Raw genomic sequence first — 15,250 nt, 5'->3', positions numbered from 1 at the left:
GCTGTCCAGCCTCGTGAAGCATGTATGTCCATCAGTTGCTATAAGGCATTCAAAACACTACGAATATTGGTCAATGGCTTATCTATTATGAGCAGAGGGCATTTAAACCCCTAGGATTGAATATTTTGAGGCCTTCGGGGCGTGTTACACTCATTCAGCATGAACACTCAATGCAGCCAATTGTTTGCCCGCTGTGGTAGGCCATCGAGTATCATCGAGCGCCGCTATGCCGGTCTCCAAAGCCCATATCGGGCAAACTATTGGGGCGGAGTAAGAGTTGTTTCAGGTATCCCTCACGTATGTCCTACTAGACCATTTCGTTATATCCAACTCCCTCCACGTGACACAGAAGCTGATCATCTTGCAGTTGGATCAGAGGTCGAGACTCTCTAAAGCATGGACGCCTACGGGAGGAATTGCACCAGGTGACAATGAAGGTTTAAATGCCAGTACCCTTTACTGTAGCTTCGGTTTCTAATATATTACCTAGACGCCCATTCGAAGCTTGTGAGAGCTGGTTTTCTGCGGCAGGTGCGTAATTTCTTCCCGAAGAAAGGGGCGCTAGCTAATTGGAGACAGGCTCATTCTGGAATCTTTCATATGCTCCCTCTAGGTCTCCGCGTTCAAACTAAAGTTGAGAAACTTCTCGACAAGCACATGTCCAGCATAGGTGAGGTCTCCGGGGGTTTAACATTCGCCGGACCCCAACTGACTCCTTACTGCAGGTGCTTCAAAACTTGACTTATCAAGCATTTCATCCGAGGAGCTATGGACTATGAGCGGCCGCTTAAATGCTATCAATGCAGAGGTATGGTCTTCCCACTCTATGTCGAAGTAAAACACTGACACTATGAGCAGTTATTTCGATTTAAGGACAGGAAAGAGGCTGGCTATCTTTTAGCTCCTACGCATGAAGAGGAGATCACTTCTCTTGTGGCAAATACTATTAAATCATACAAAGAGTTGCCTGTTCGGTTGTATCAGATATGTAAGGTGCCTATCTTCCATCCCTGATCTTTGCTGACAATTTAGCTCGCAAATATCGCGATGAGCTTCGTCCTCGGCATGGCCTTCTACGCTCCCGTGAATTCTCCATGAAAGACCTTTACACTTTCGATCTCAGCCCAGCTCTAGCTATGGTGACGTACAACCAGGTTCGGGATGCTTATGTTCGCCTTTTTGATGAACTAAAAGTTCGTTACCTTGTTGCCGAGGCGGATTCTGGAGATATAGGCGGTGACCTCAGCCATGAGTACCATTTTCCTACTTCGATGGGAGAAGATCATATCATCAGTTGCCGAAGTTGTGATTACGTAGCCAACGAAGAGCTTGCCGAGTCCGCACTGCCTCCAGCTACTCACGATTCCGGGGCAACTTGGTCATTTGTTTCAAATCCCGAAGCCACCTCTGCCAAAAATACGTTCACTGTCTGGCGAGGGGTTTCGCGAGACAGAAGCACGTTGATCAACGTCTGGTATAGTCCGAGAGAAGGGTTTCAAGGCGGGTCGGAGGTCAACACTCACGCTGTCAAAAACATCGTCGCAGACCTTGATCCAGGGGTTGAGAATGCAGCACTACTATGGGCACAGGCCATAGAGAAGAACATTCTTGAGGGGCAGGAGGCTTCGCCTGGAGGTTCCAAGATAATCAATCTCGTGGATTATCGACTGCCGCCGTCTCTTACTACAACCATCCAATCAGGCGAGATCGACCCCTTGTGGACAAACTCGCCGCTCCCTTCTTCCCTTGGGATTACGATCTCAACAACCGCTGAAAATACTTCAGATGGCCAGCCTCTTAATCTATTACGGATAAGCGAAGGCGATGCATGCCCAAGATGCAACGACGGCACATTAAAGATTGAGAAAGCTATTGAATTGGGACATGCCTTTTATTTGGGCGCAAGATACAGCGACCCAATGAAGGCTGTTGTTACGCTCCCAGCTGGCTACATTGAGCCAGAAGCGACAGAGGGCACTGCACAGGCTTCTGTCCCTCTAAAATCAGCTCAACAAGTCCAGATGCAGATGGGTTGCTACGGTATTGGCGTCTCCCGCCTGATAGGCGCTGTTGCAGAAACGCTTGCAGACGAAAAGGGGCTCAACTGGCCGCGTGTTATTGCTCCATACGAAGCGGTCGTTATCCCCGCCAGAGGACAAGAAGAAGGGGCTGTGGATGTGTATGATGCACTAGCAGGCGGTCGGTCGAATTCGGGAGATGCTCTTGATGTTGTTCTAGATGACAGGACCAACTCTTTTCCTTGGAAGATGCAGGATGCTGATTTGGTTGGCTATCCGATCATCGTAGTCGTCGGTCGAGGGTGGAAGAACAGCAAGTCTTGCGAAGTCCAATGCAGGAGGCTAGGCACAAAGGAGGAAGTGCCTTTGGATGGTTTGGCCGCTCACATTGACAAGCTTCTTGTGCAATTGTAGGATATATTAATAAATGTAGTATATTTGTAAATTATATTTGGGTTGTAGAATTATAAAGATATTCACAAACAATATTTGAAATATCTCGAACAAACAAAAAATACCTCTCCTGTTCAAATAAACTCGGATAATATTTATACATGAGTGATTTAATAACAGCACGCCCTAATAAACCTGATTTAGTATTCATAGTTATTTCTTGGAACAGTAAATGATTTTGTTCATGTGCGCATGTAAACTTCGACTACCCCTCCACAGGAAAGTGGCGCTAACCCGCTTGGACCCCACAAGGCTACCACTAGTAGAAAGGCAGGGCTGAGCTATCAACGACATCAAGCTCACAGCTCTACCAGACCACAAACCCATCCATCATGTCGTCTCAAGGTGGCCAGACCGGTGCGTTACTCCCTCTCGAACCCCCTCATGGGGAGCCCGCTGACATATATCCCCGCCACAGTTGACCTCGGCGGCCTCTCAACCCAGCAATTGAGCCAGGTCAAGAAACAGCTTGACGAAGAGCTCGAGCACCTCACCAGCTCGTTCACCCAGCTGCGCGCGGCCCAGGCGAAGTTCCGCGAGTGTCTGAATTCGATAGCGACCGGTGTATCTCCTAAAGTGGAGGGTGCGTAGCTCTTGGCTTGGTTGAAGAATATTGTCGCTTAATTTGTTTGGATAGGGAAAACTATACTGGTGCCTTTGACGAGCTCGCTTTATGTGCCAGGGACCCTAGCAGATGCCGAAAATGTGATTGTTGATGTTGGGACTGGGTATTATGTTGAGAAGGTAGGGTTATTGGGGGGTCATTGTGGAGTGGTTGCTGATTAACACGTTACAGTCAACAAAGGACGCTGCCAAGTTTTATACTGCCAAGGTCGATGAGCTCCAAACAAATCTGAAGGACCTGGAGAGCATAGTGCAAGGAAAATCGAACAACTTGAGGGTGGTCGAGGATGGTAAGCAGAGCCGAAATATTGAATCTCAGCCGGGCTAACATGTTGTCCCTAGTTTTACGACAGAAGGTTCTCAGTGGAAATGCTGGTGCACCAGCCGCGGAATAAAATTACATATTTATTGGTTGATCTTTGTCTCATTGTCTTGCTATTCTCTGTTTCCCACATTGTGAAAACGAGTACTTGTCCCTGTCCCTGTCTTACTGCTATTTACCGCTGCTGGATTGAGTACATTTGCAACACAATGTGGTTTCCCACGAGTCCATCCATCTATAACCCCCCCAACCTGTCAACTAATTGCCAGATGCAGCTTCACTCAGAAAAGATTGAACCTTCGCAACAGCAGCGAGAAACGCACGGAATCCTTCATGCTTGTCAATGACTTGACCGCCAGCTGCAAATGAAGATGGCTTTGGTGACGGAGGTGGAGGAAACAGCACCCGAAGATCAGATCCCAGCTTCCAGCGTTCACAGATTTCTCCTTCATTCGGTCCCATGTGGTCGTCCCAATTCGTCGAGTACATGGAGGCTCCGCAGTAACCAACAGTGTCTGAGCAAATTCCTCTGGACAGTAGAATTTGCACCACGTAGGGAGTGCCCATGAGTTTGTATTGAAAGATAGTGTGAATGTTTGCCGTGTCGTTGCCATTCAAACGTCTATTGGGACCAGCGGATGGGTAAGGAAAGCCCATGATGTCTTCCTCGACTTTGGCAGATGAGAGAAGTTCCTGTGCCGTGGCTTGGATGGAGACGCTGTTGGAGGACAGCCTCTCCTGGGTCATAATCTCGAGAGCCCAATGGAACTTGCTGTTGAATATTAGCAAGACAATTTTTGCCTGAGGACGGCATGCGGTTACGTACCTGTCAAAGCCGAGAAACCCAATGTCAAGTCGCTTCTTCAGAGCACTATCCTCTTTATAAAGCGAATTTTCTCCAAGTTGGTATTCGCCGCCCCTCGCCGATATATCGATATCTGCCTCGAGGCGGAAGCCGACAGTTCCGCATTTTCTGTATACAAGTCTCTGCTTGGGCTTGATGTCGGACATGTTTCCGATCAGGTTGTCCAAAGGACAAAACAAATCAGTAGATTGATGGATTTTGCGAATAAGTTGGAAGCCCAACTCATTCCCACCGATCCTATCAGATGCGGGATTAATTAAAGCATGGCTGAAAGATTAGGGTAAAACTCACGTCTTTTCGAACACAGCACCCGTCCGAGACTGACCCATCATATCGACAAATTTCTCGAATGCAAACCCTGACTTCGCCATCTCAGCACGGTAGCGTCTCAGAATTATGTTGCCAAATTGCACTCTCATTCTCATGCTGCTGTTCAACGCACACAGATTGATAAAAGCATTGCCCAAGTGGTCTGCAAATACTTTCTCGTTCAAGGCCATAAGTTCCTTCCTCTTCTGCTCCCATTCCTTCACCTCTTTTGGACCTAGCCCAGGGCCAGCTAGTTTCACACACTTGTCGAGTTTGTCCTTTGAATCCGCTAACTCTACACCAAGGACTTCTTTGCGCATGGATGATGCCGAAGGCGGCTCAACAATATAACGAGCACGACAGGTTCGCTCGTTAGCCTCTGCGTGAAACAGGGTGATTCTGATGCGGCCAAGAGCTGTTACGCAATCTTCATCCGTCTCGGCCTCAACAACAATGGTTTTATTTTCAGCATCAAGGGCTATATAGACACGGTATGCAATGCGGATACGATCCCATGCTTTGTCTACGTTCTGACTCGCAATGAGATCGGGATCACAATGACCGAAGTACCCCTAGACCCGTCAGTTTTGATTTTGTACTAATAATGGTTACTATTACCGTGCAGTTGAAGTCAGTGTTCTCTGGAATAGGGCCTAGATACTTGTTAGTGGCTGCATCCAAGGCTATCTGGTTGCCCTTTCTTGTTGTGATGAGCCCAGGGTGCTCTGCCCAACCTTGCTTAGACTTCTTGGTCTCAGTGAATTTCTTGATCATCCATGCGGGAGCCTTGCTTGGGACCGACTCTGAAGCCCTACGAGCAAGCCCATTGTTAGCTGAAGATGATGGGACCCCGAGGTGATTCACTGGCAGGCTATCTTTCGCCAGAATCTCGCGTGCCCCGAGACCATCATGCGGTGGAGCTTTGTTATGCAGGTTTGTGGCAACAGCAGGACGCAGGGGCTGAGTAGCTGCGCGCTGTGGCCCAGCATCCGGACCAGTCTTTGCCTCCAAGGTCTTTGTCTCCAAGGCCTTTGTCTCCAGGGCCTTTGTCTCCAGAACCTTTGCCTGATAGTCTTCGTCCCATTCTGTGATCACTGTCAACCAACCATACACACACGCAGGTTGAACTTTCAATTACCTCCCCGACCCGTGTCGATCTCTGGAATCTCGTTGTCCATACTCTATGAGAGTGAAGTCACGGGCCTAGTGTTATATATAGGATCTCAAGTGCATATGTTGTTACAAGCTGTGTGGGACCAAGCAATACCTGAATGTTTTGATTGATTCTACCAAGTAACTAGAATTAAAACAGTTGGAGGATGACTATCCCTCAAGGTGTAGCTCGGATATAAAAAGTTGGCGCTAGGCCGCTAATGCCTTTGGCAGCATGCTTTTGGCAGCATCCAAAGATAAATATTGATATATGGAAATACTGAAAAAGAGAAACTATACTGTCCAGGACCATATGAGCTGCTCACCTAGTAAAACCCAAGCAGCAGAGAAAAATAACAGCCACAGAACTTAAATACAAAACGCGGTTGGAATGGACATATTGCTATATGTCATTGGAAGGAACGGGCGCGTCATAACTTATATATAGGGTGAAGATGATAAACAAAGCAATACCAAAGGAAAAAAATCCCATATTTAATCGGTCCCTTCTCACCTATTTTTTGGGCTCCATGCCTTTGACTTGTGGCAATGCTGTCTCGGATATAAAATATTTTGTTACTGTAGGACGACTGACGACTTCTATGGCTGTACGTATTTGGCATCTCCTGTGAAAGGGAAAGGTCGTCGTCAATGCAATTAGCATCACGTGCTGACGCAACCAAGTTTCAGGGACAGCAAACAGTTTGTCACGAAAATTCGCGTAGGGACGCGACGGGAATTGATAGTACCTGTGGCAGAACAAGCCATGACGAGGCCGAAGTCTCCACATTTGATGTCCTCGTTCAATAACACCTGTGTGAACAAGCAACCAAAATGCGTCAAAGGCCAGAATCTCAGCCTAATAAGCTGCAGCGGTCCAATGCTGCGAAGGTAGAAAGAGCGAAGCAATACCTTACTGGCGTCGGCATTGCGAGGGAAGACTCGGACGACGAGCTGGGGCTGGACGACCACCCTTGGGAATGGATATACGACAATCCGGGAAAGGCAGATGAAGACAATGATGGGACCGATAACGAAGACAATATCGCGGATCTTCTGAATGCAGAGGCCACAACGTCACCAGCTCATGCTGGACGCAAGAGGAAGGTAGCCAGGAAGGTAGGACAAGGTGCGCAACGGAAGATAATTGGTGCAAGAATGGGGGATTTTGAGTGCAAAGTTGGAGACTGTGTGCTGCTCAAAGCCGAAGGAACCAATGAAGCATGGGTGGGCGTGATCTGCGAGTTTATTGAGGAGGATGACGGCGAGATGGCAGCAAATTTCATGTGGTTCGCAACAGAGAAGGAAATCCGAAATAAGGAGAAGAAACGAACGGATTTCATGCAGGTACGAGCTGGATAACACGCCTCACTGGGTTGAAACTAACTCTTTTCAGAATGAACTTTACATATCCCCCTCATGGGATGTTAACCCTATAGCGTCCATCAACGGCAAGGCCACAGTTTCGTCAGTCAAGACATTTTTGGCAAAGTATCCCAGTGGCCGAATACCTAGGAACTCAAAAGATCATGGTAAAAGCTTTATCTGCCGACGCGGCTGCAATACCAGAACAGCAACTTATACGGACGAGTTTATCTGGGAAGATATTTTCCATGGGACTGATGAAGATATTTTTAATCTTATCGAGAGGGTCAAGAACGAAACAAAGGCCACCAGAAAACGACGTGGAGAACTACAGGCAGAAAAGCGCAAACAAGAGCAGGAGTTCCTGAGTGTAGATGATGGGGATGACCATGGAGATGACTTCGGTACCCCGAGGAAGAAGCGCAAGACTTCTGTAGCCTTAACTCCAAAGAAACCTCGGACACCTAGCAAGCTACTACTCACGCCGAGTCACAAGAGGTACGTGTTCATCCCTGAAGTTGCACCGCAAAGCTAATAATATCCCAGGATCGTTGTGAAGAAGCCCCTTGAATTTACACCATTGGGAACTCGGGTTATCTCGCCAGGCAAGATCTACGCTTCGCCTTTTCAATTGGCACGATCCAAACTTCACGTCGCGGCTGTTCCCGCCACTCTTCCCTGCAGAGAGAATGAGTTCACTGAAGTTTATTCACATCTCGAGTCGGCGATTACAGATGGCTCAGGGGCATGTATTTATATCTCGGGTACGCCTGGGACGGGGAAAACAGCAACAGTTCGGGAAGTTGTCTCGCAGTTAAACGCCTCGGTTGTAGCCGAAGAGCTGGATGATTTCATATTCGTTGAAATCAACGGCATGAAAGTGACAGACCCTCACCAATCTTACTCGCTCTTGTGGGAAGCATTGAAGGGAGATAGAGTCAGCCCATCGCAGGCCCTAGACCTCTTGGAGAGAGAGTTCAACCATCCAAGTCCGCGACGAATTCCGTGTGTGGTATTGATGGACGAGCTCGACCAACTTGTCACCAAAAACCAGAGCGTGATGTACAATTTTTTCAACTGGCCAGGGTTGAGACACAGCAGACTTATCGTCCTTGCGGTGGCTAATACTATGGACTTACCTGAGAGGACGCTCAGTAACAAAATCAGCAGTAGACTTGGTAAGTTCGATCCCAACAAACTTCGCACATGACTAACCCTCCACAGGTTTGACCAGAATCACATTCCCGGGATATAATCACGAGCAATTGATGAAGATTATCGAGTCTAGACTAGAGGGTGTGCCAGGCGGTGTTGTGGAGTCAGATGCCGTTCAGTTTGCCAGCAGAAAAGTGGCTGCTGTGAGCGGAGATGCACGTCGCGCGTTAGATATATGCAGACGAGCCGTGGAGCTTGCTGAAACGGAAGCCGGTGAAAACGTGCCAGCGACACCCAGCAGGAAAGCCGCTGGTGCCAATGGGGTGGCTAAGAAACCCTCGCTGGGCAAGGTCACTATAGCTACGATAAAACGGGCCATCAACGAAGCTACCACAAGCCCCTTGCAGCAGCATCTACGCGGTCTACCGTTAGCATCTAAACTACTTCTTGCCTCCCTACTAGCAAGGATTCGACGGACGGGCATCGGAGAGAGCTTTATTGGTGAGGTGATCGAGGAGGCAAAAAGGATCTCGAAAATGGTCGTCGATATCGAAACGCTGGGCTTTCTGTTGACGGAAATTTCACCAACTGCAGGTGGTGGAAAGGCACACTTGGACCGAGAGAACCTACGCGATGCTCCACGTGTCCATGCTATGGGCACGGCAGCTATAGAGCTCATGGAAGCGGGCATCATAGGATTCGAGGCTCGAAAGGGAGACCGCGTGGCCAAAGTACGTCTCTGTATCGGCGAGGGAGATGTCAAGCTCGCATTGAAAGATGATCCCGAGTCTCGAGGGCTCGGGTTTTGATTATTAGATCTACAAGATACCCATAATTTGTATAAATAAAAAAAAGTGCGAGCCTAATCTGCCGCCTTTTCCAACGCCGTTTTCTGGGTGATATCGCTAGTCCAGATTTCCCGCAACGCCCCTCGTGATATGCTGATATACACATTCGCCCTGCCATGCCATTGCCCGTCCATGTTTACAACACCTTTCGCTTTCCTGAGCCGATTTCCAAGCTTTGCCCATCCTACAATCAGTATTTTTGGCGTCCCAGAGTTGGCTTCCAATCTAAGGGGTGCGACTCTGGTGTCGCTTGGTCATCCTGCTTCCATATTTTGACTAATATCGTCGTTAGCACTGGTACAAACATAATGCTGCGAGCTCAACTTACTAGTCTTGTCTGCCTCTCCACAAATCAATCTCAATCCAGTCTTATCAAACGTCGAGCTCATTATTCCAGCCTCCGCGTCCAAAGAACCCGGCTGAGCCGTCGTATCCAGCGACTGGTAGAGATGTCCCGTCTTCCAATCCCAAAAGCCCATCGATCCATTATCACCTCCCGAGAACAACACATTATCTTCGTTGACGCTCAGTGTATTGATAATGGCATTCTGCCCCTCAAAGTTCTGCATGAACGCTCCCTCGGGGCACTTCCACTGCTTGATACTGCCAGTGCTACCAGACGCAAACGTAAACTCCTTTGGATGAGTTGCAAGAGCCCTTACACCCTTCTTGTGGTGCGTTAGAACTCCCATCGTCTTACCGGCAGCCAAATCCCACAGGCGGACGGTAGAATCGAGAGAGCCAGTTATGACCTGCGGATCCACCTCTTGACATTTAACATCCGCAACCGTTCCCTTGTGACCCGCCAAAACGTGGATGTTGCTTCGTGTCCGCATATCCCACACACGCGCAACACCATCACGTCCACCCGTAACCAAGACATCGAGTGTCGGATGCAGAGCCAGTGTATAGACGCCGCTCAAATGTCCGTGGTAGTGTCGAATGACCTTGTTGGTTTCCAAATCCCAGCACTTTACCATCTTATCCTCACCACACGAGAACAGATACGGGTGTCTCGGCGAAACAGCCAGACCTCTGACCGTGGAAATATGTCCCGTCAGCGTGAGCTTCAGCCCTCCAGTCGCCAGATCCCAGATCTTGATCGTCCTGTCCCCCGCACCACTAGCGAACCATTGGTTATTCGGTTCAACAGCCAAGCTCCGCACCCAGCCCAGATGGCCGGATATAACACGCATCAGCTTCCATGGCGCATGCCATTCTGGTTTCGCCTGCTGGGCGACCTGGATCCTCCTGGTATTATCGGTAGAAAGCACTGATGATAGCTGCGTCCCTGGTGCCCCTGCCCCCCCAGGAGACGCCGCAGCCCTCTTCTGATCTGCCCTCTTCACTTGCACCAGTTGTGTGCTAGTCGCATCGGCCTTGCGCTTCCTCTCCGGAATCGAAGTCTGTATCACTGGAGCATCTGGGACGACGCCGCCCGCGAAAAGCGCTCGCGTCTTCTTGGAGTTTTGGAGGAGGAGTTGTCGTAGGTACGCAGAATCGCCGTCGGTGGCTGCCGCCATTTTGATGTACGTGGCTCACGAATTGTGAGTTTGGGTTTTGCTTCGGGAGTCGTTGGAAATGTTTGGTGAGGCGGCTCATGGAACGAGGCTCGTGGAACCCTTCGCGTCGTGACGCTCTAGCAACTTTTCGGCTTTGAGCCTTGTGGGGGAGGCGCGCTAGGCCTAATTAGTTGCAGTTATCGATGGGCAGCTACCTGATGCGTAATCACGCATCTGCTTCTAAGAATTTATCAGAAAGGCATCAGTGCATGACGATTGTTTTCTTTTACTATTTATGAACTTCGTTAGGCTTAGTACTTACAGATTTTTACAATAAAATCACCGGCATTATGGCGGATAAGGCCAACAAATTTGAGATCCATGAAGCTGCCAGGAATGGGCGAAGTAGCTACCCCTCATACTATTTCGCATGAGAAATAGCTAACATCTCTACAGCAAACGTGGTCGAAAGTCTCCTGAATGTAGGACGCACGCCAGACCACATCTCTGTGGATTGCGGAGCTAAAGGGATAATTACAGGCAAATTCAAAACTGGCTACTCTGAAAGACGATGACGACCGCCTGCCTTTGCACTGGGCTGTTGCGCAAGGACATCTTGATGTAGTATCAATTCTGGCCCAAAGGAAGGATTTCGATCCAGATGCCAAGGTAACCTCACTCAGACCAGACCTTTCGAACGCTCCAGCACATCAGCTTGACATCCGTTGTCCCGTGACTGACCTCTAGCTAGGATGGTGCTGGTTGGACCCCTTTGATGATAGCAGTCAGCCTCAAAGAGGGTGAAGATATCGTCAAACTCTTGTTGGGTAAAGGAGCAGATGTGAGCGAGACAAGTAAGTTTGATACCCATGAAAAAGATCACAACTGACTATTTTACAGATAACAACGGCCAGGTCTGTCAATATACAGTCCGCCCCATGGGTTTAAAGCTAACAAGAAATAGACCGCAATCTTCTTCGCCACCTCAAAGAATAACCTTGACGTTACCAAAACCCTCCTGGCCAACAAGCCGCCAGCATCAGTGAGAGTGAAGGACAAGCGTGGCCAATACCCCATCCACAGAGCTGCGTCCATCGGTAGCGTGCCGTTGGTGGAGCTGCTATTGAAAAACAGGAGCCCACTGAACGCCACGGATTCAGCAGGATATACGCCGCTACATCACGCAATTGCTGAGGGCCATGGTAGGTTATCAGATAGCCCCCAACGATTCGCCATTTGACTTTACCAGGTGATACTGCGCTTGCCCTCCTCAAGGCTGGGGCAGAGTCGGATAAGAAGGACGTCGACGGCTTTCTTGCCATCGACCTTGCTCCGGATGGAAAGGTATGTTTCTCTCACTCGCCTACCGCATGACGTGCAGTTCTAATAGATCTAGATCCGCAAGTTCATACTGGAGAGCGTCGAGCGTGAGGGGATAGAAATCACAACCAGCAGCTAGGCCTTGCAATCAATCACAGACACAACTAGCAATTGACGCAATCACTACATTACAGTGCAGTAGTATGTAGAACAATATTTGATCCATAGCTACACCTAGTTACTTAACAGTATTCTCCACCAACTCCCTATACATCGCCTTGACATCCTGTACATCTGCCTTGAGCTCCTCCACCATCTCGCTCTTCTCCCCCAGCATCTCCAGCGTAGTCTGATACCGGGCATTAATCGCATCAACCTCCTTCTCCAGCTCCGAGACCCTGGCGTTGTCAGCCCTCTTCGCCTCAACTTCCTGCATTAACGAGACGATCTCCGCACGCGCCTCATCGCGCTGGCTTGCTAGACGGACAAGCTCTTCTTTTGAGGAGATCTTCTCGTTCTCTAGGCGGCGCACTGCGGCGCTCATTCTCTCGACGAGCTGGACGGATGGTCCGGCCCCGGCTGTCGAGACGGACATGATATCGTTCATAGTGTGGTGGTGGTCAACCGGCGAGGCTGTGTTCTCGAAATACTCATCAGGATCCATAGTGATGAAGGGCGCATCTGATGCGTCTGCACCAGGGCTGAACAGGGTAGCTGAATCCTGGCGCTTTGGCGTGACATGTCCCGATGAGCGAGGGAGTCTCGAAGAGGAAGGTCGGCTCATTCGTCGCTCCACCCCGGGGAGATCATCCAGCATATCTCTGGACGAACCAGCGCGTCTTGTCTGCAAGTTTTGGAGACCCAGATATTCTGCCGTGAGACCCATTCTCGACGAAGCCACTGGTGATACAGCTCGATCGAAGTTGTATTGCGACCTAGGGGCCTCTTCCTTCCATTTATTACGCTCTTCCTCGAGGCGTTGTTGCAATTCGGACGTCCATGTTTGCTTTTCAAGTTCAAATGCATTACTAGCTTTTTGGAGAGCTGCCTCTGCTTCGTCTACTTTTTGCTGTAGTTGTACAAGTTGTGTCTTCTGTGATGTTACGGCTTGCTGCAAGTCGTTGATCTGCGTTTGCAAACTCTCGGCTTCGTCTTCGTTGGATTTCGCTCTTAGTGTCTAGATAAAAAGTTAGCAATTAAATCAGTAAAGGGGTACGGTAGAGTGCTTACCATTTCTCGGGCCTTTTTCCTGATATCGCTCTCGCGACGGAAAGCTTCATCTCTCTCCTTTTGCAGATTCGTCACTTGCGAGGTTAATGACGTCTGAATCCCCTGCCAATTCTCACTAGCAATCGAATATTGCGTCTGCAACGTCTCGATTTGCCTCAAGAATTTTGCCTGTGCATCCCCCGTAGCACCCGATGATATTTCTTCGGCCCTGGTGCGCATGACCTCCAACCGGCTCTCCAGCAGTTGGATTTCTCCCTTCTGCTCTAGCTCAGCGGCTCGTGCACGCTCGACTTCCCGCTCTGCTTTCGACTCTAGTTCTTTAATCTGAGCTCTTAATTTGTCCTCTGCCAGTTCCTTCTCGATCTTGAGTGAGGACACTTCTTCGTCTAAGTTGCTGGCCCGTTTCTTCTCGGCGTCTAGCTGGCCCTGGATGTTCTTCACCTCATCTGCCTTCGCCTGAGAAGCAGATTCGGATAATTGGGCTTTTAGTTGTCCAATTTGCGCTTCCTTAGCATCTCGTTCTGCCTTGACAGCCTCCATGTCCTTCTGCATCTGTGATACCTGTTTATGCCTCTCGTTCAACTGTCTCTCGATCCCATCGGCTCGCTTTAGGCGCTCATTCAGTGTAGCTTTCTCCTTCGTCATTTTTTCTAGCGTCTTATTAACCTCGCCCGCTGCCTTCTCGGATTCAAAGCCCTTCGCTCGCAATTTCTTGATGAGAGTCATGTGCTTTAGCTCAGTGTTGGAGAGCTTCTGGCCCTCCTCCATAAGCAATGCAATCTGTTGATCTTTATCCGCCAACTTCTTTTCAAAGCTATCTGCTGGCGCAGCTGCGGCGGCTTTCCTCGCATTCTCGGAAGACTCCTTGGCGAGATATTGTAGCTTCGCTTGCAATGCATCGATTCGTTCAATATAGCCATGTATTTCCTCCTCACGGTCTGCATCTGCCACAGACCGCTTCTCGGTTGTACCGGGTTCGTCGACAGCCGTATTTCCATTTGTTTTAGCTTTCGGCTCTGTTGTTGACTGGGACTCGGTACTCCGTCTAGCAGGAGCTGAGTCTGTAGACACCCGCGCAGTATCATCCTTGGTTTTGTTTCCGAGATCTCCACTTGGTCGTCCTTCTGCCTGCGCGTCCTTGTCCACGGCCGTGTCCGTATCCGCACTCCCGATATTAACCTGAGGAACAACCTTCTCCTCAGTATCTGCATCCGCTTTCGTTCCACTACCTCCCTCTTCGCTTGCCCGTGGAGCCACATCTAGACTGGGCCTAGGACTATCCGAAGCAGGGGCCGGGCTTGCAACTCTCGAGGAAGCATTCGATATAGGTGTTTGTGCGCCGCCATTCTGCGCCGCCATCTTCTTCGCTGCAACAGCTCTCGCGAGTCGTTCCTGCAAGCGGTCGTTCGACGTCGGGTTCGCAGATGAGCTTCGAGATGGAGCTAGCGGGTCTTGTTAACATCTGCTCCTGAAATTGTAGTGATGAGGCTGGGCATACCATTCTCGACCTTCAGCGCAGCGGGGGGTACTACCGCCGCCGGTTTCGTCTGGGGCACATCGTCTCCAGAGAGTATATTGTCCAGATTCGATTCAATCCCCGCGACGGCCTGCGACAAGAACGAGCCCCAGCGGGACGATTGCTTCGCAGGGGTCGTCATTATATTACAGTCGAGGGCTGTATTTCACTACCGTCTGAATTCGACCTGAGGTTCTTCGCATAGGGCGTCATAGGCAATCGTTGGGGTCGCGGCTCAATAGCGTTCTTCTGCTAGCTACGAGTCCATCACGGTAACTGACAGCTGACGATGATGCTCGTATCCGAAAGGCGCCAGGGTCCTGGAATCCTTCAACTAGGGTAGTGTGCAACGAACGACAGGCTGTGGGGGGAGCCAATTATTAAATTTAACGATGGTAAGAATAAATATAGATTGGCCAGATTCCAATTGTGGGGGATACAAGGTGTTCAGGTTAACAGGAAAGCTCAAAGGCTAAGATTTGACCACTTGGAGATTACCGCCCACAGCTGTGGAGTGCTGTCCAAAAGGTACGAAGTACTCGAACCGCGCGTAAGATTTAGCTGACGAGTT

General features: G+C 49.6%; 7 protein-coding genes across 7 annotated transcripts; 4 read left to right on the top strand and 3 right to left on the bottom strand.

The window, feature by feature from the left end:
- The first annotated feature begins 28 nt into the window (after nucleotides 1-28).
- Nucleotides 29-2,474, top strand: VE01_06673 (uncharacterized protein). The gene is made up of 7 exons (XM_018276114.2): nucleotides 29-297; nucleotides 368-437; nucleotides 491-531; nucleotides 580-670; nucleotides 726-808; nucleotides 859-988; nucleotides 1,033-2,474. The coding sequence occupies exons 1-7, from the start codon at nucleotides 160-162 to the stop codon at nucleotides 2,430-2,432; spliced, it is 1,953 nt and encodes a 650-aa protein (XP_018129092.1). The 5' UTR covers nucleotides 29-159; the 3' UTR covers nucleotides 2,433-2,474.
- Nucleotides 2,475-2,687: 213 nt separating this feature from the next.
- Nucleotides 2,688-3,517, top strand: GIM5 (subunit of tubulin prefoldin). Its single transcript, XM_018276113.2, has 5 exons — nucleotides 2,688-2,828; nucleotides 2,890-3,054; nucleotides 3,109-3,215; nucleotides 3,268-3,385; nucleotides 3,438-3,517. The coding sequence occupies exons 1-5, from the start codon at nucleotides 2,804-2,806 to the stop codon at nucleotides 3,488-3,490; spliced, it is 468 nt and encodes a 155-aa protein (XP_018129091.1). The 5' UTR covers nucleotides 2,688-2,803; the 3' UTR covers nucleotides 3,491-3,517.
- On the bottom strand, nucleotides 3,506-5,769 carry VE01_06671 (uncharacterized protein; the record flags this gene model as incomplete). Its single annotated transcript, XM_018276112.2, has 5 exons — nucleotides 3,506-4,189; nucleotides 4,244-4,519; nucleotides 4,574-5,163; nucleotides 5,210-5,676; nucleotides 5,730-5,769. 5 exons carry the CDS (start codon nucleotides 5,767-5,769, stop codon nucleotides 3,676-3,678), a joined length of 1,887 nt encoding a protein of 628 aa, XP_018129090.1. The 3' UTR covers nucleotides 3,506-3,675.
- A 665-nt stretch (nucleotides 5,770-6,434) lies between these two features.
- On the top strand, nucleotides 6,435-9,137 carry ORC1 (Origin recognition complex, subunit 1). Its single transcript, XM_018276111.2, has 4 exons — nucleotides 6,435-7,090; nucleotides 7,140-7,606; nucleotides 7,655-8,286; nucleotides 8,333-9,137. The coding sequence occupies exons 1-4, from the start codon at nucleotides 6,578-6,580 to the stop codon at nucleotides 9,070-9,072; spliced, it is 2,352 nt and encodes a 783-aa protein (XP_018129089.1). The 5' UTR covers nucleotides 6,435-6,577; the 3' UTR covers nucleotides 9,073-9,137.
- Nucleotides 8,949-10,726, bottom strand: PRP46 (pre-mRNA-splicing factor prp46). The gene is made up of 2 exons (XM_018276110.2): nucleotides 9,440-10,726; nucleotides 8,949-9,387 (listed from the first exon to the last, which is right to left on the bottom strand). The coding sequence occupies exons 1-2, from the start codon at nucleotides 10,632-10,634 to the stop codon at nucleotides 9,302-9,304; spliced, it is 1,281 nt and encodes a 426-aa protein (XP_018129019.1). The 5' UTR covers nucleotides 10,635-10,726; the 3' UTR covers nucleotides 8,949-9,301.
- A 139-nt stretch (nucleotides 10,727-10,865) lies between these two features.
- VE01_06668 (uncharacterized protein) lies at nucleotides 10,866-12,193 on the top strand. Its single transcript, XM_018276109.2, has 8 exons — nucleotides 10,866-11,018; nucleotides 11,070-11,095; nucleotides 11,154-11,282; nucleotides 11,365-11,467; nucleotides 11,514-11,527; nucleotides 11,578-11,815; nucleotides 11,863-11,957; nucleotides 12,010-12,193. Exons 1-8 carry the CDS (start codon nucleotides 10,964-10,966, stop codon nucleotides 12,070-12,072), a joined length of 723 nt encoding a protein of 240 aa, XP_018129020.1. The 5' UTR covers nucleotides 10,866-10,963; the 3' UTR covers nucleotides 12,073-12,193.
- On the bottom strand, nucleotides 12,130-15,180 carry VE01_06667 (uncharacterized protein). The gene is made up of 3 exons (XM_018276108.2): nucleotides 14,662-15,180; nucleotides 13,164-14,605; nucleotides 12,130-13,110 (listed from the first exon to the last, which is right to left on the bottom strand). The coding sequence occupies exons 1-3, from the start codon at nucleotides 14,819-14,821 to the stop codon at nucleotides 12,172-12,174; spliced, it is 2,541 nt and encodes an 846-aa protein (XP_018129015.1). The 5' UTR covers nucleotides 14,822-15,180; the 3' UTR covers nucleotides 12,130-12,171.
- Between the last annotated feature and the right edge of the window lie 70 nt (nucleotides 15,181-15,250).

The sequence above is a fragment of the Pseudogymnoascus verrucosus genome (assembly GCF_001662655.1).
Source record: "Pseudogymnoascus verrucosus strain UAMH 10579 unplaced genomic scaffold scaffold_31, whole genome shotgun sequence".
NCBI lineage: Eukaryota > Fungi > Ascomycota > Leotiomycetes > Thelebolales > Thelebolaceae > Pseudogymnoascus > Pseudogymnoascus verrucosus.
The sequence above is the reverse complement of the archived record's forward strand: the minus strand, read 5'-3'. Positions and strand labels throughout refer to the sequence as shown.

Bases quoted from the DNA above. Each gene is read 5' to 3' on its own strand.
- VE01_06673 (XM_018276114.2), top strand. From the start codon at position 160: ATGAACACTCAATGCAGCCAATTGTTTGCCCGCTGTGGTAGGCCATCG. The intron at 298-367 runs GTATGTCCTACT...ATCATCTTGCAG, and splicing joins TTGTTTCAGGTATCCCTCAC to TTGGATCAGAGGTCGAGACT. The intron at 438-490 runs GTTTAAATGCCA...TATATTACCTAG, and splicing joins TGCACCAGGTGACAATGAAG to ACGCCCATTCGAAGCTTGTG.
- GIM5 (XM_018276113.2), top strand. From the start codon at position 2,804: ATGTCGTCTCAAGGTGGCCAGACCG. The intron at 3,055-3,108 runs GTGCGTAGCTCT...TTGTTTGGATAG, and splicing joins TGTATCTCCTAAAGTGGAGG to GGAAAACTATACTGGTGCCT. The intron at 3,386-3,437 runs GTAAGCAGAGCC...TGTTGTCCCTAG, and splicing joins CTTGAGGGTGGTCGAGGATG to TTTTACGACAGAAGGTTCTC.
- ORC1 (XM_018276111.2), top strand. From the start codon at position 6,578: ATGCGTCAAAGGCCAGAATCTCAGCCTAATAAGCTGCAGCGGTCCAAT. The intron at 7,091-7,139 runs GTACGAGCTGGA...AACTCTTTTCAG, and splicing joins AACGAACGGATTTCATGCAG to AATGAACTTTACATATCCCC. The intron at 7,607-7,654 runs GTACGTGTTCAT...ATAATATCCCAG, and splicing joins CTCACGCCGAGTCACAAGAG to GATCGTTGTGAAGAAGCCCC.
- PRP46 (XM_018276110.2), bottom strand. From the start codon at position 10,634: ATGGCGGCAGCCACCGACGGCGATTCTGCGTACCTACGACAACTCCTC. The intron at 9,388-9,439 runs GTAAGTTGAGCT...CGACGATATTAG, and splicing joins TGGAGAGGCAGACAAGACTA to TCAAAATATGGAAGCAGGAT.
- VE01_06668 (XM_018276109.2), top strand. From the start codon at position 10,964: ATGGCGGATAAGGCCAACAAATTTGAGATCCATGAAGCTGCCAGGAAT. The intron at 11,019-11,069 runs GTAGCTACCCCT...ACATCTCTACAG, and splicing joins AGCTGCCAGGAATGGGCGAA to CAAACGTGGTCGAAAGTCTC. The intron at 11,816-11,862 runs GTAGGTTATCAG...TGACTTTACCAG, and splicing joins CGCAATTGCTGAGGGCCATG to GTGATACTGCGCTTGCCCTC.
- VE01_06667 (XM_018276108.2), bottom strand. From the start codon at position 14,821: ATGACGACCCCTGCGAAGCAATCGTCCCGCTGGGGCTCGTTCTTGTCG. The intron at 14,606-14,661 runs GTATGCCCAGCC...AAGACCCGCTAG, and splicing joins TGCGCTGAAGGTCGAGAATG to CTCCATCTCGAAGCTCATCT. The intron at 13,111-13,163 runs GTAAGCACTCTA...CTTTTTATCTAG, and splicing joins GGAAAAAGGCCCGAGAAATG to ACACTAAGAGCGAAATCCAA.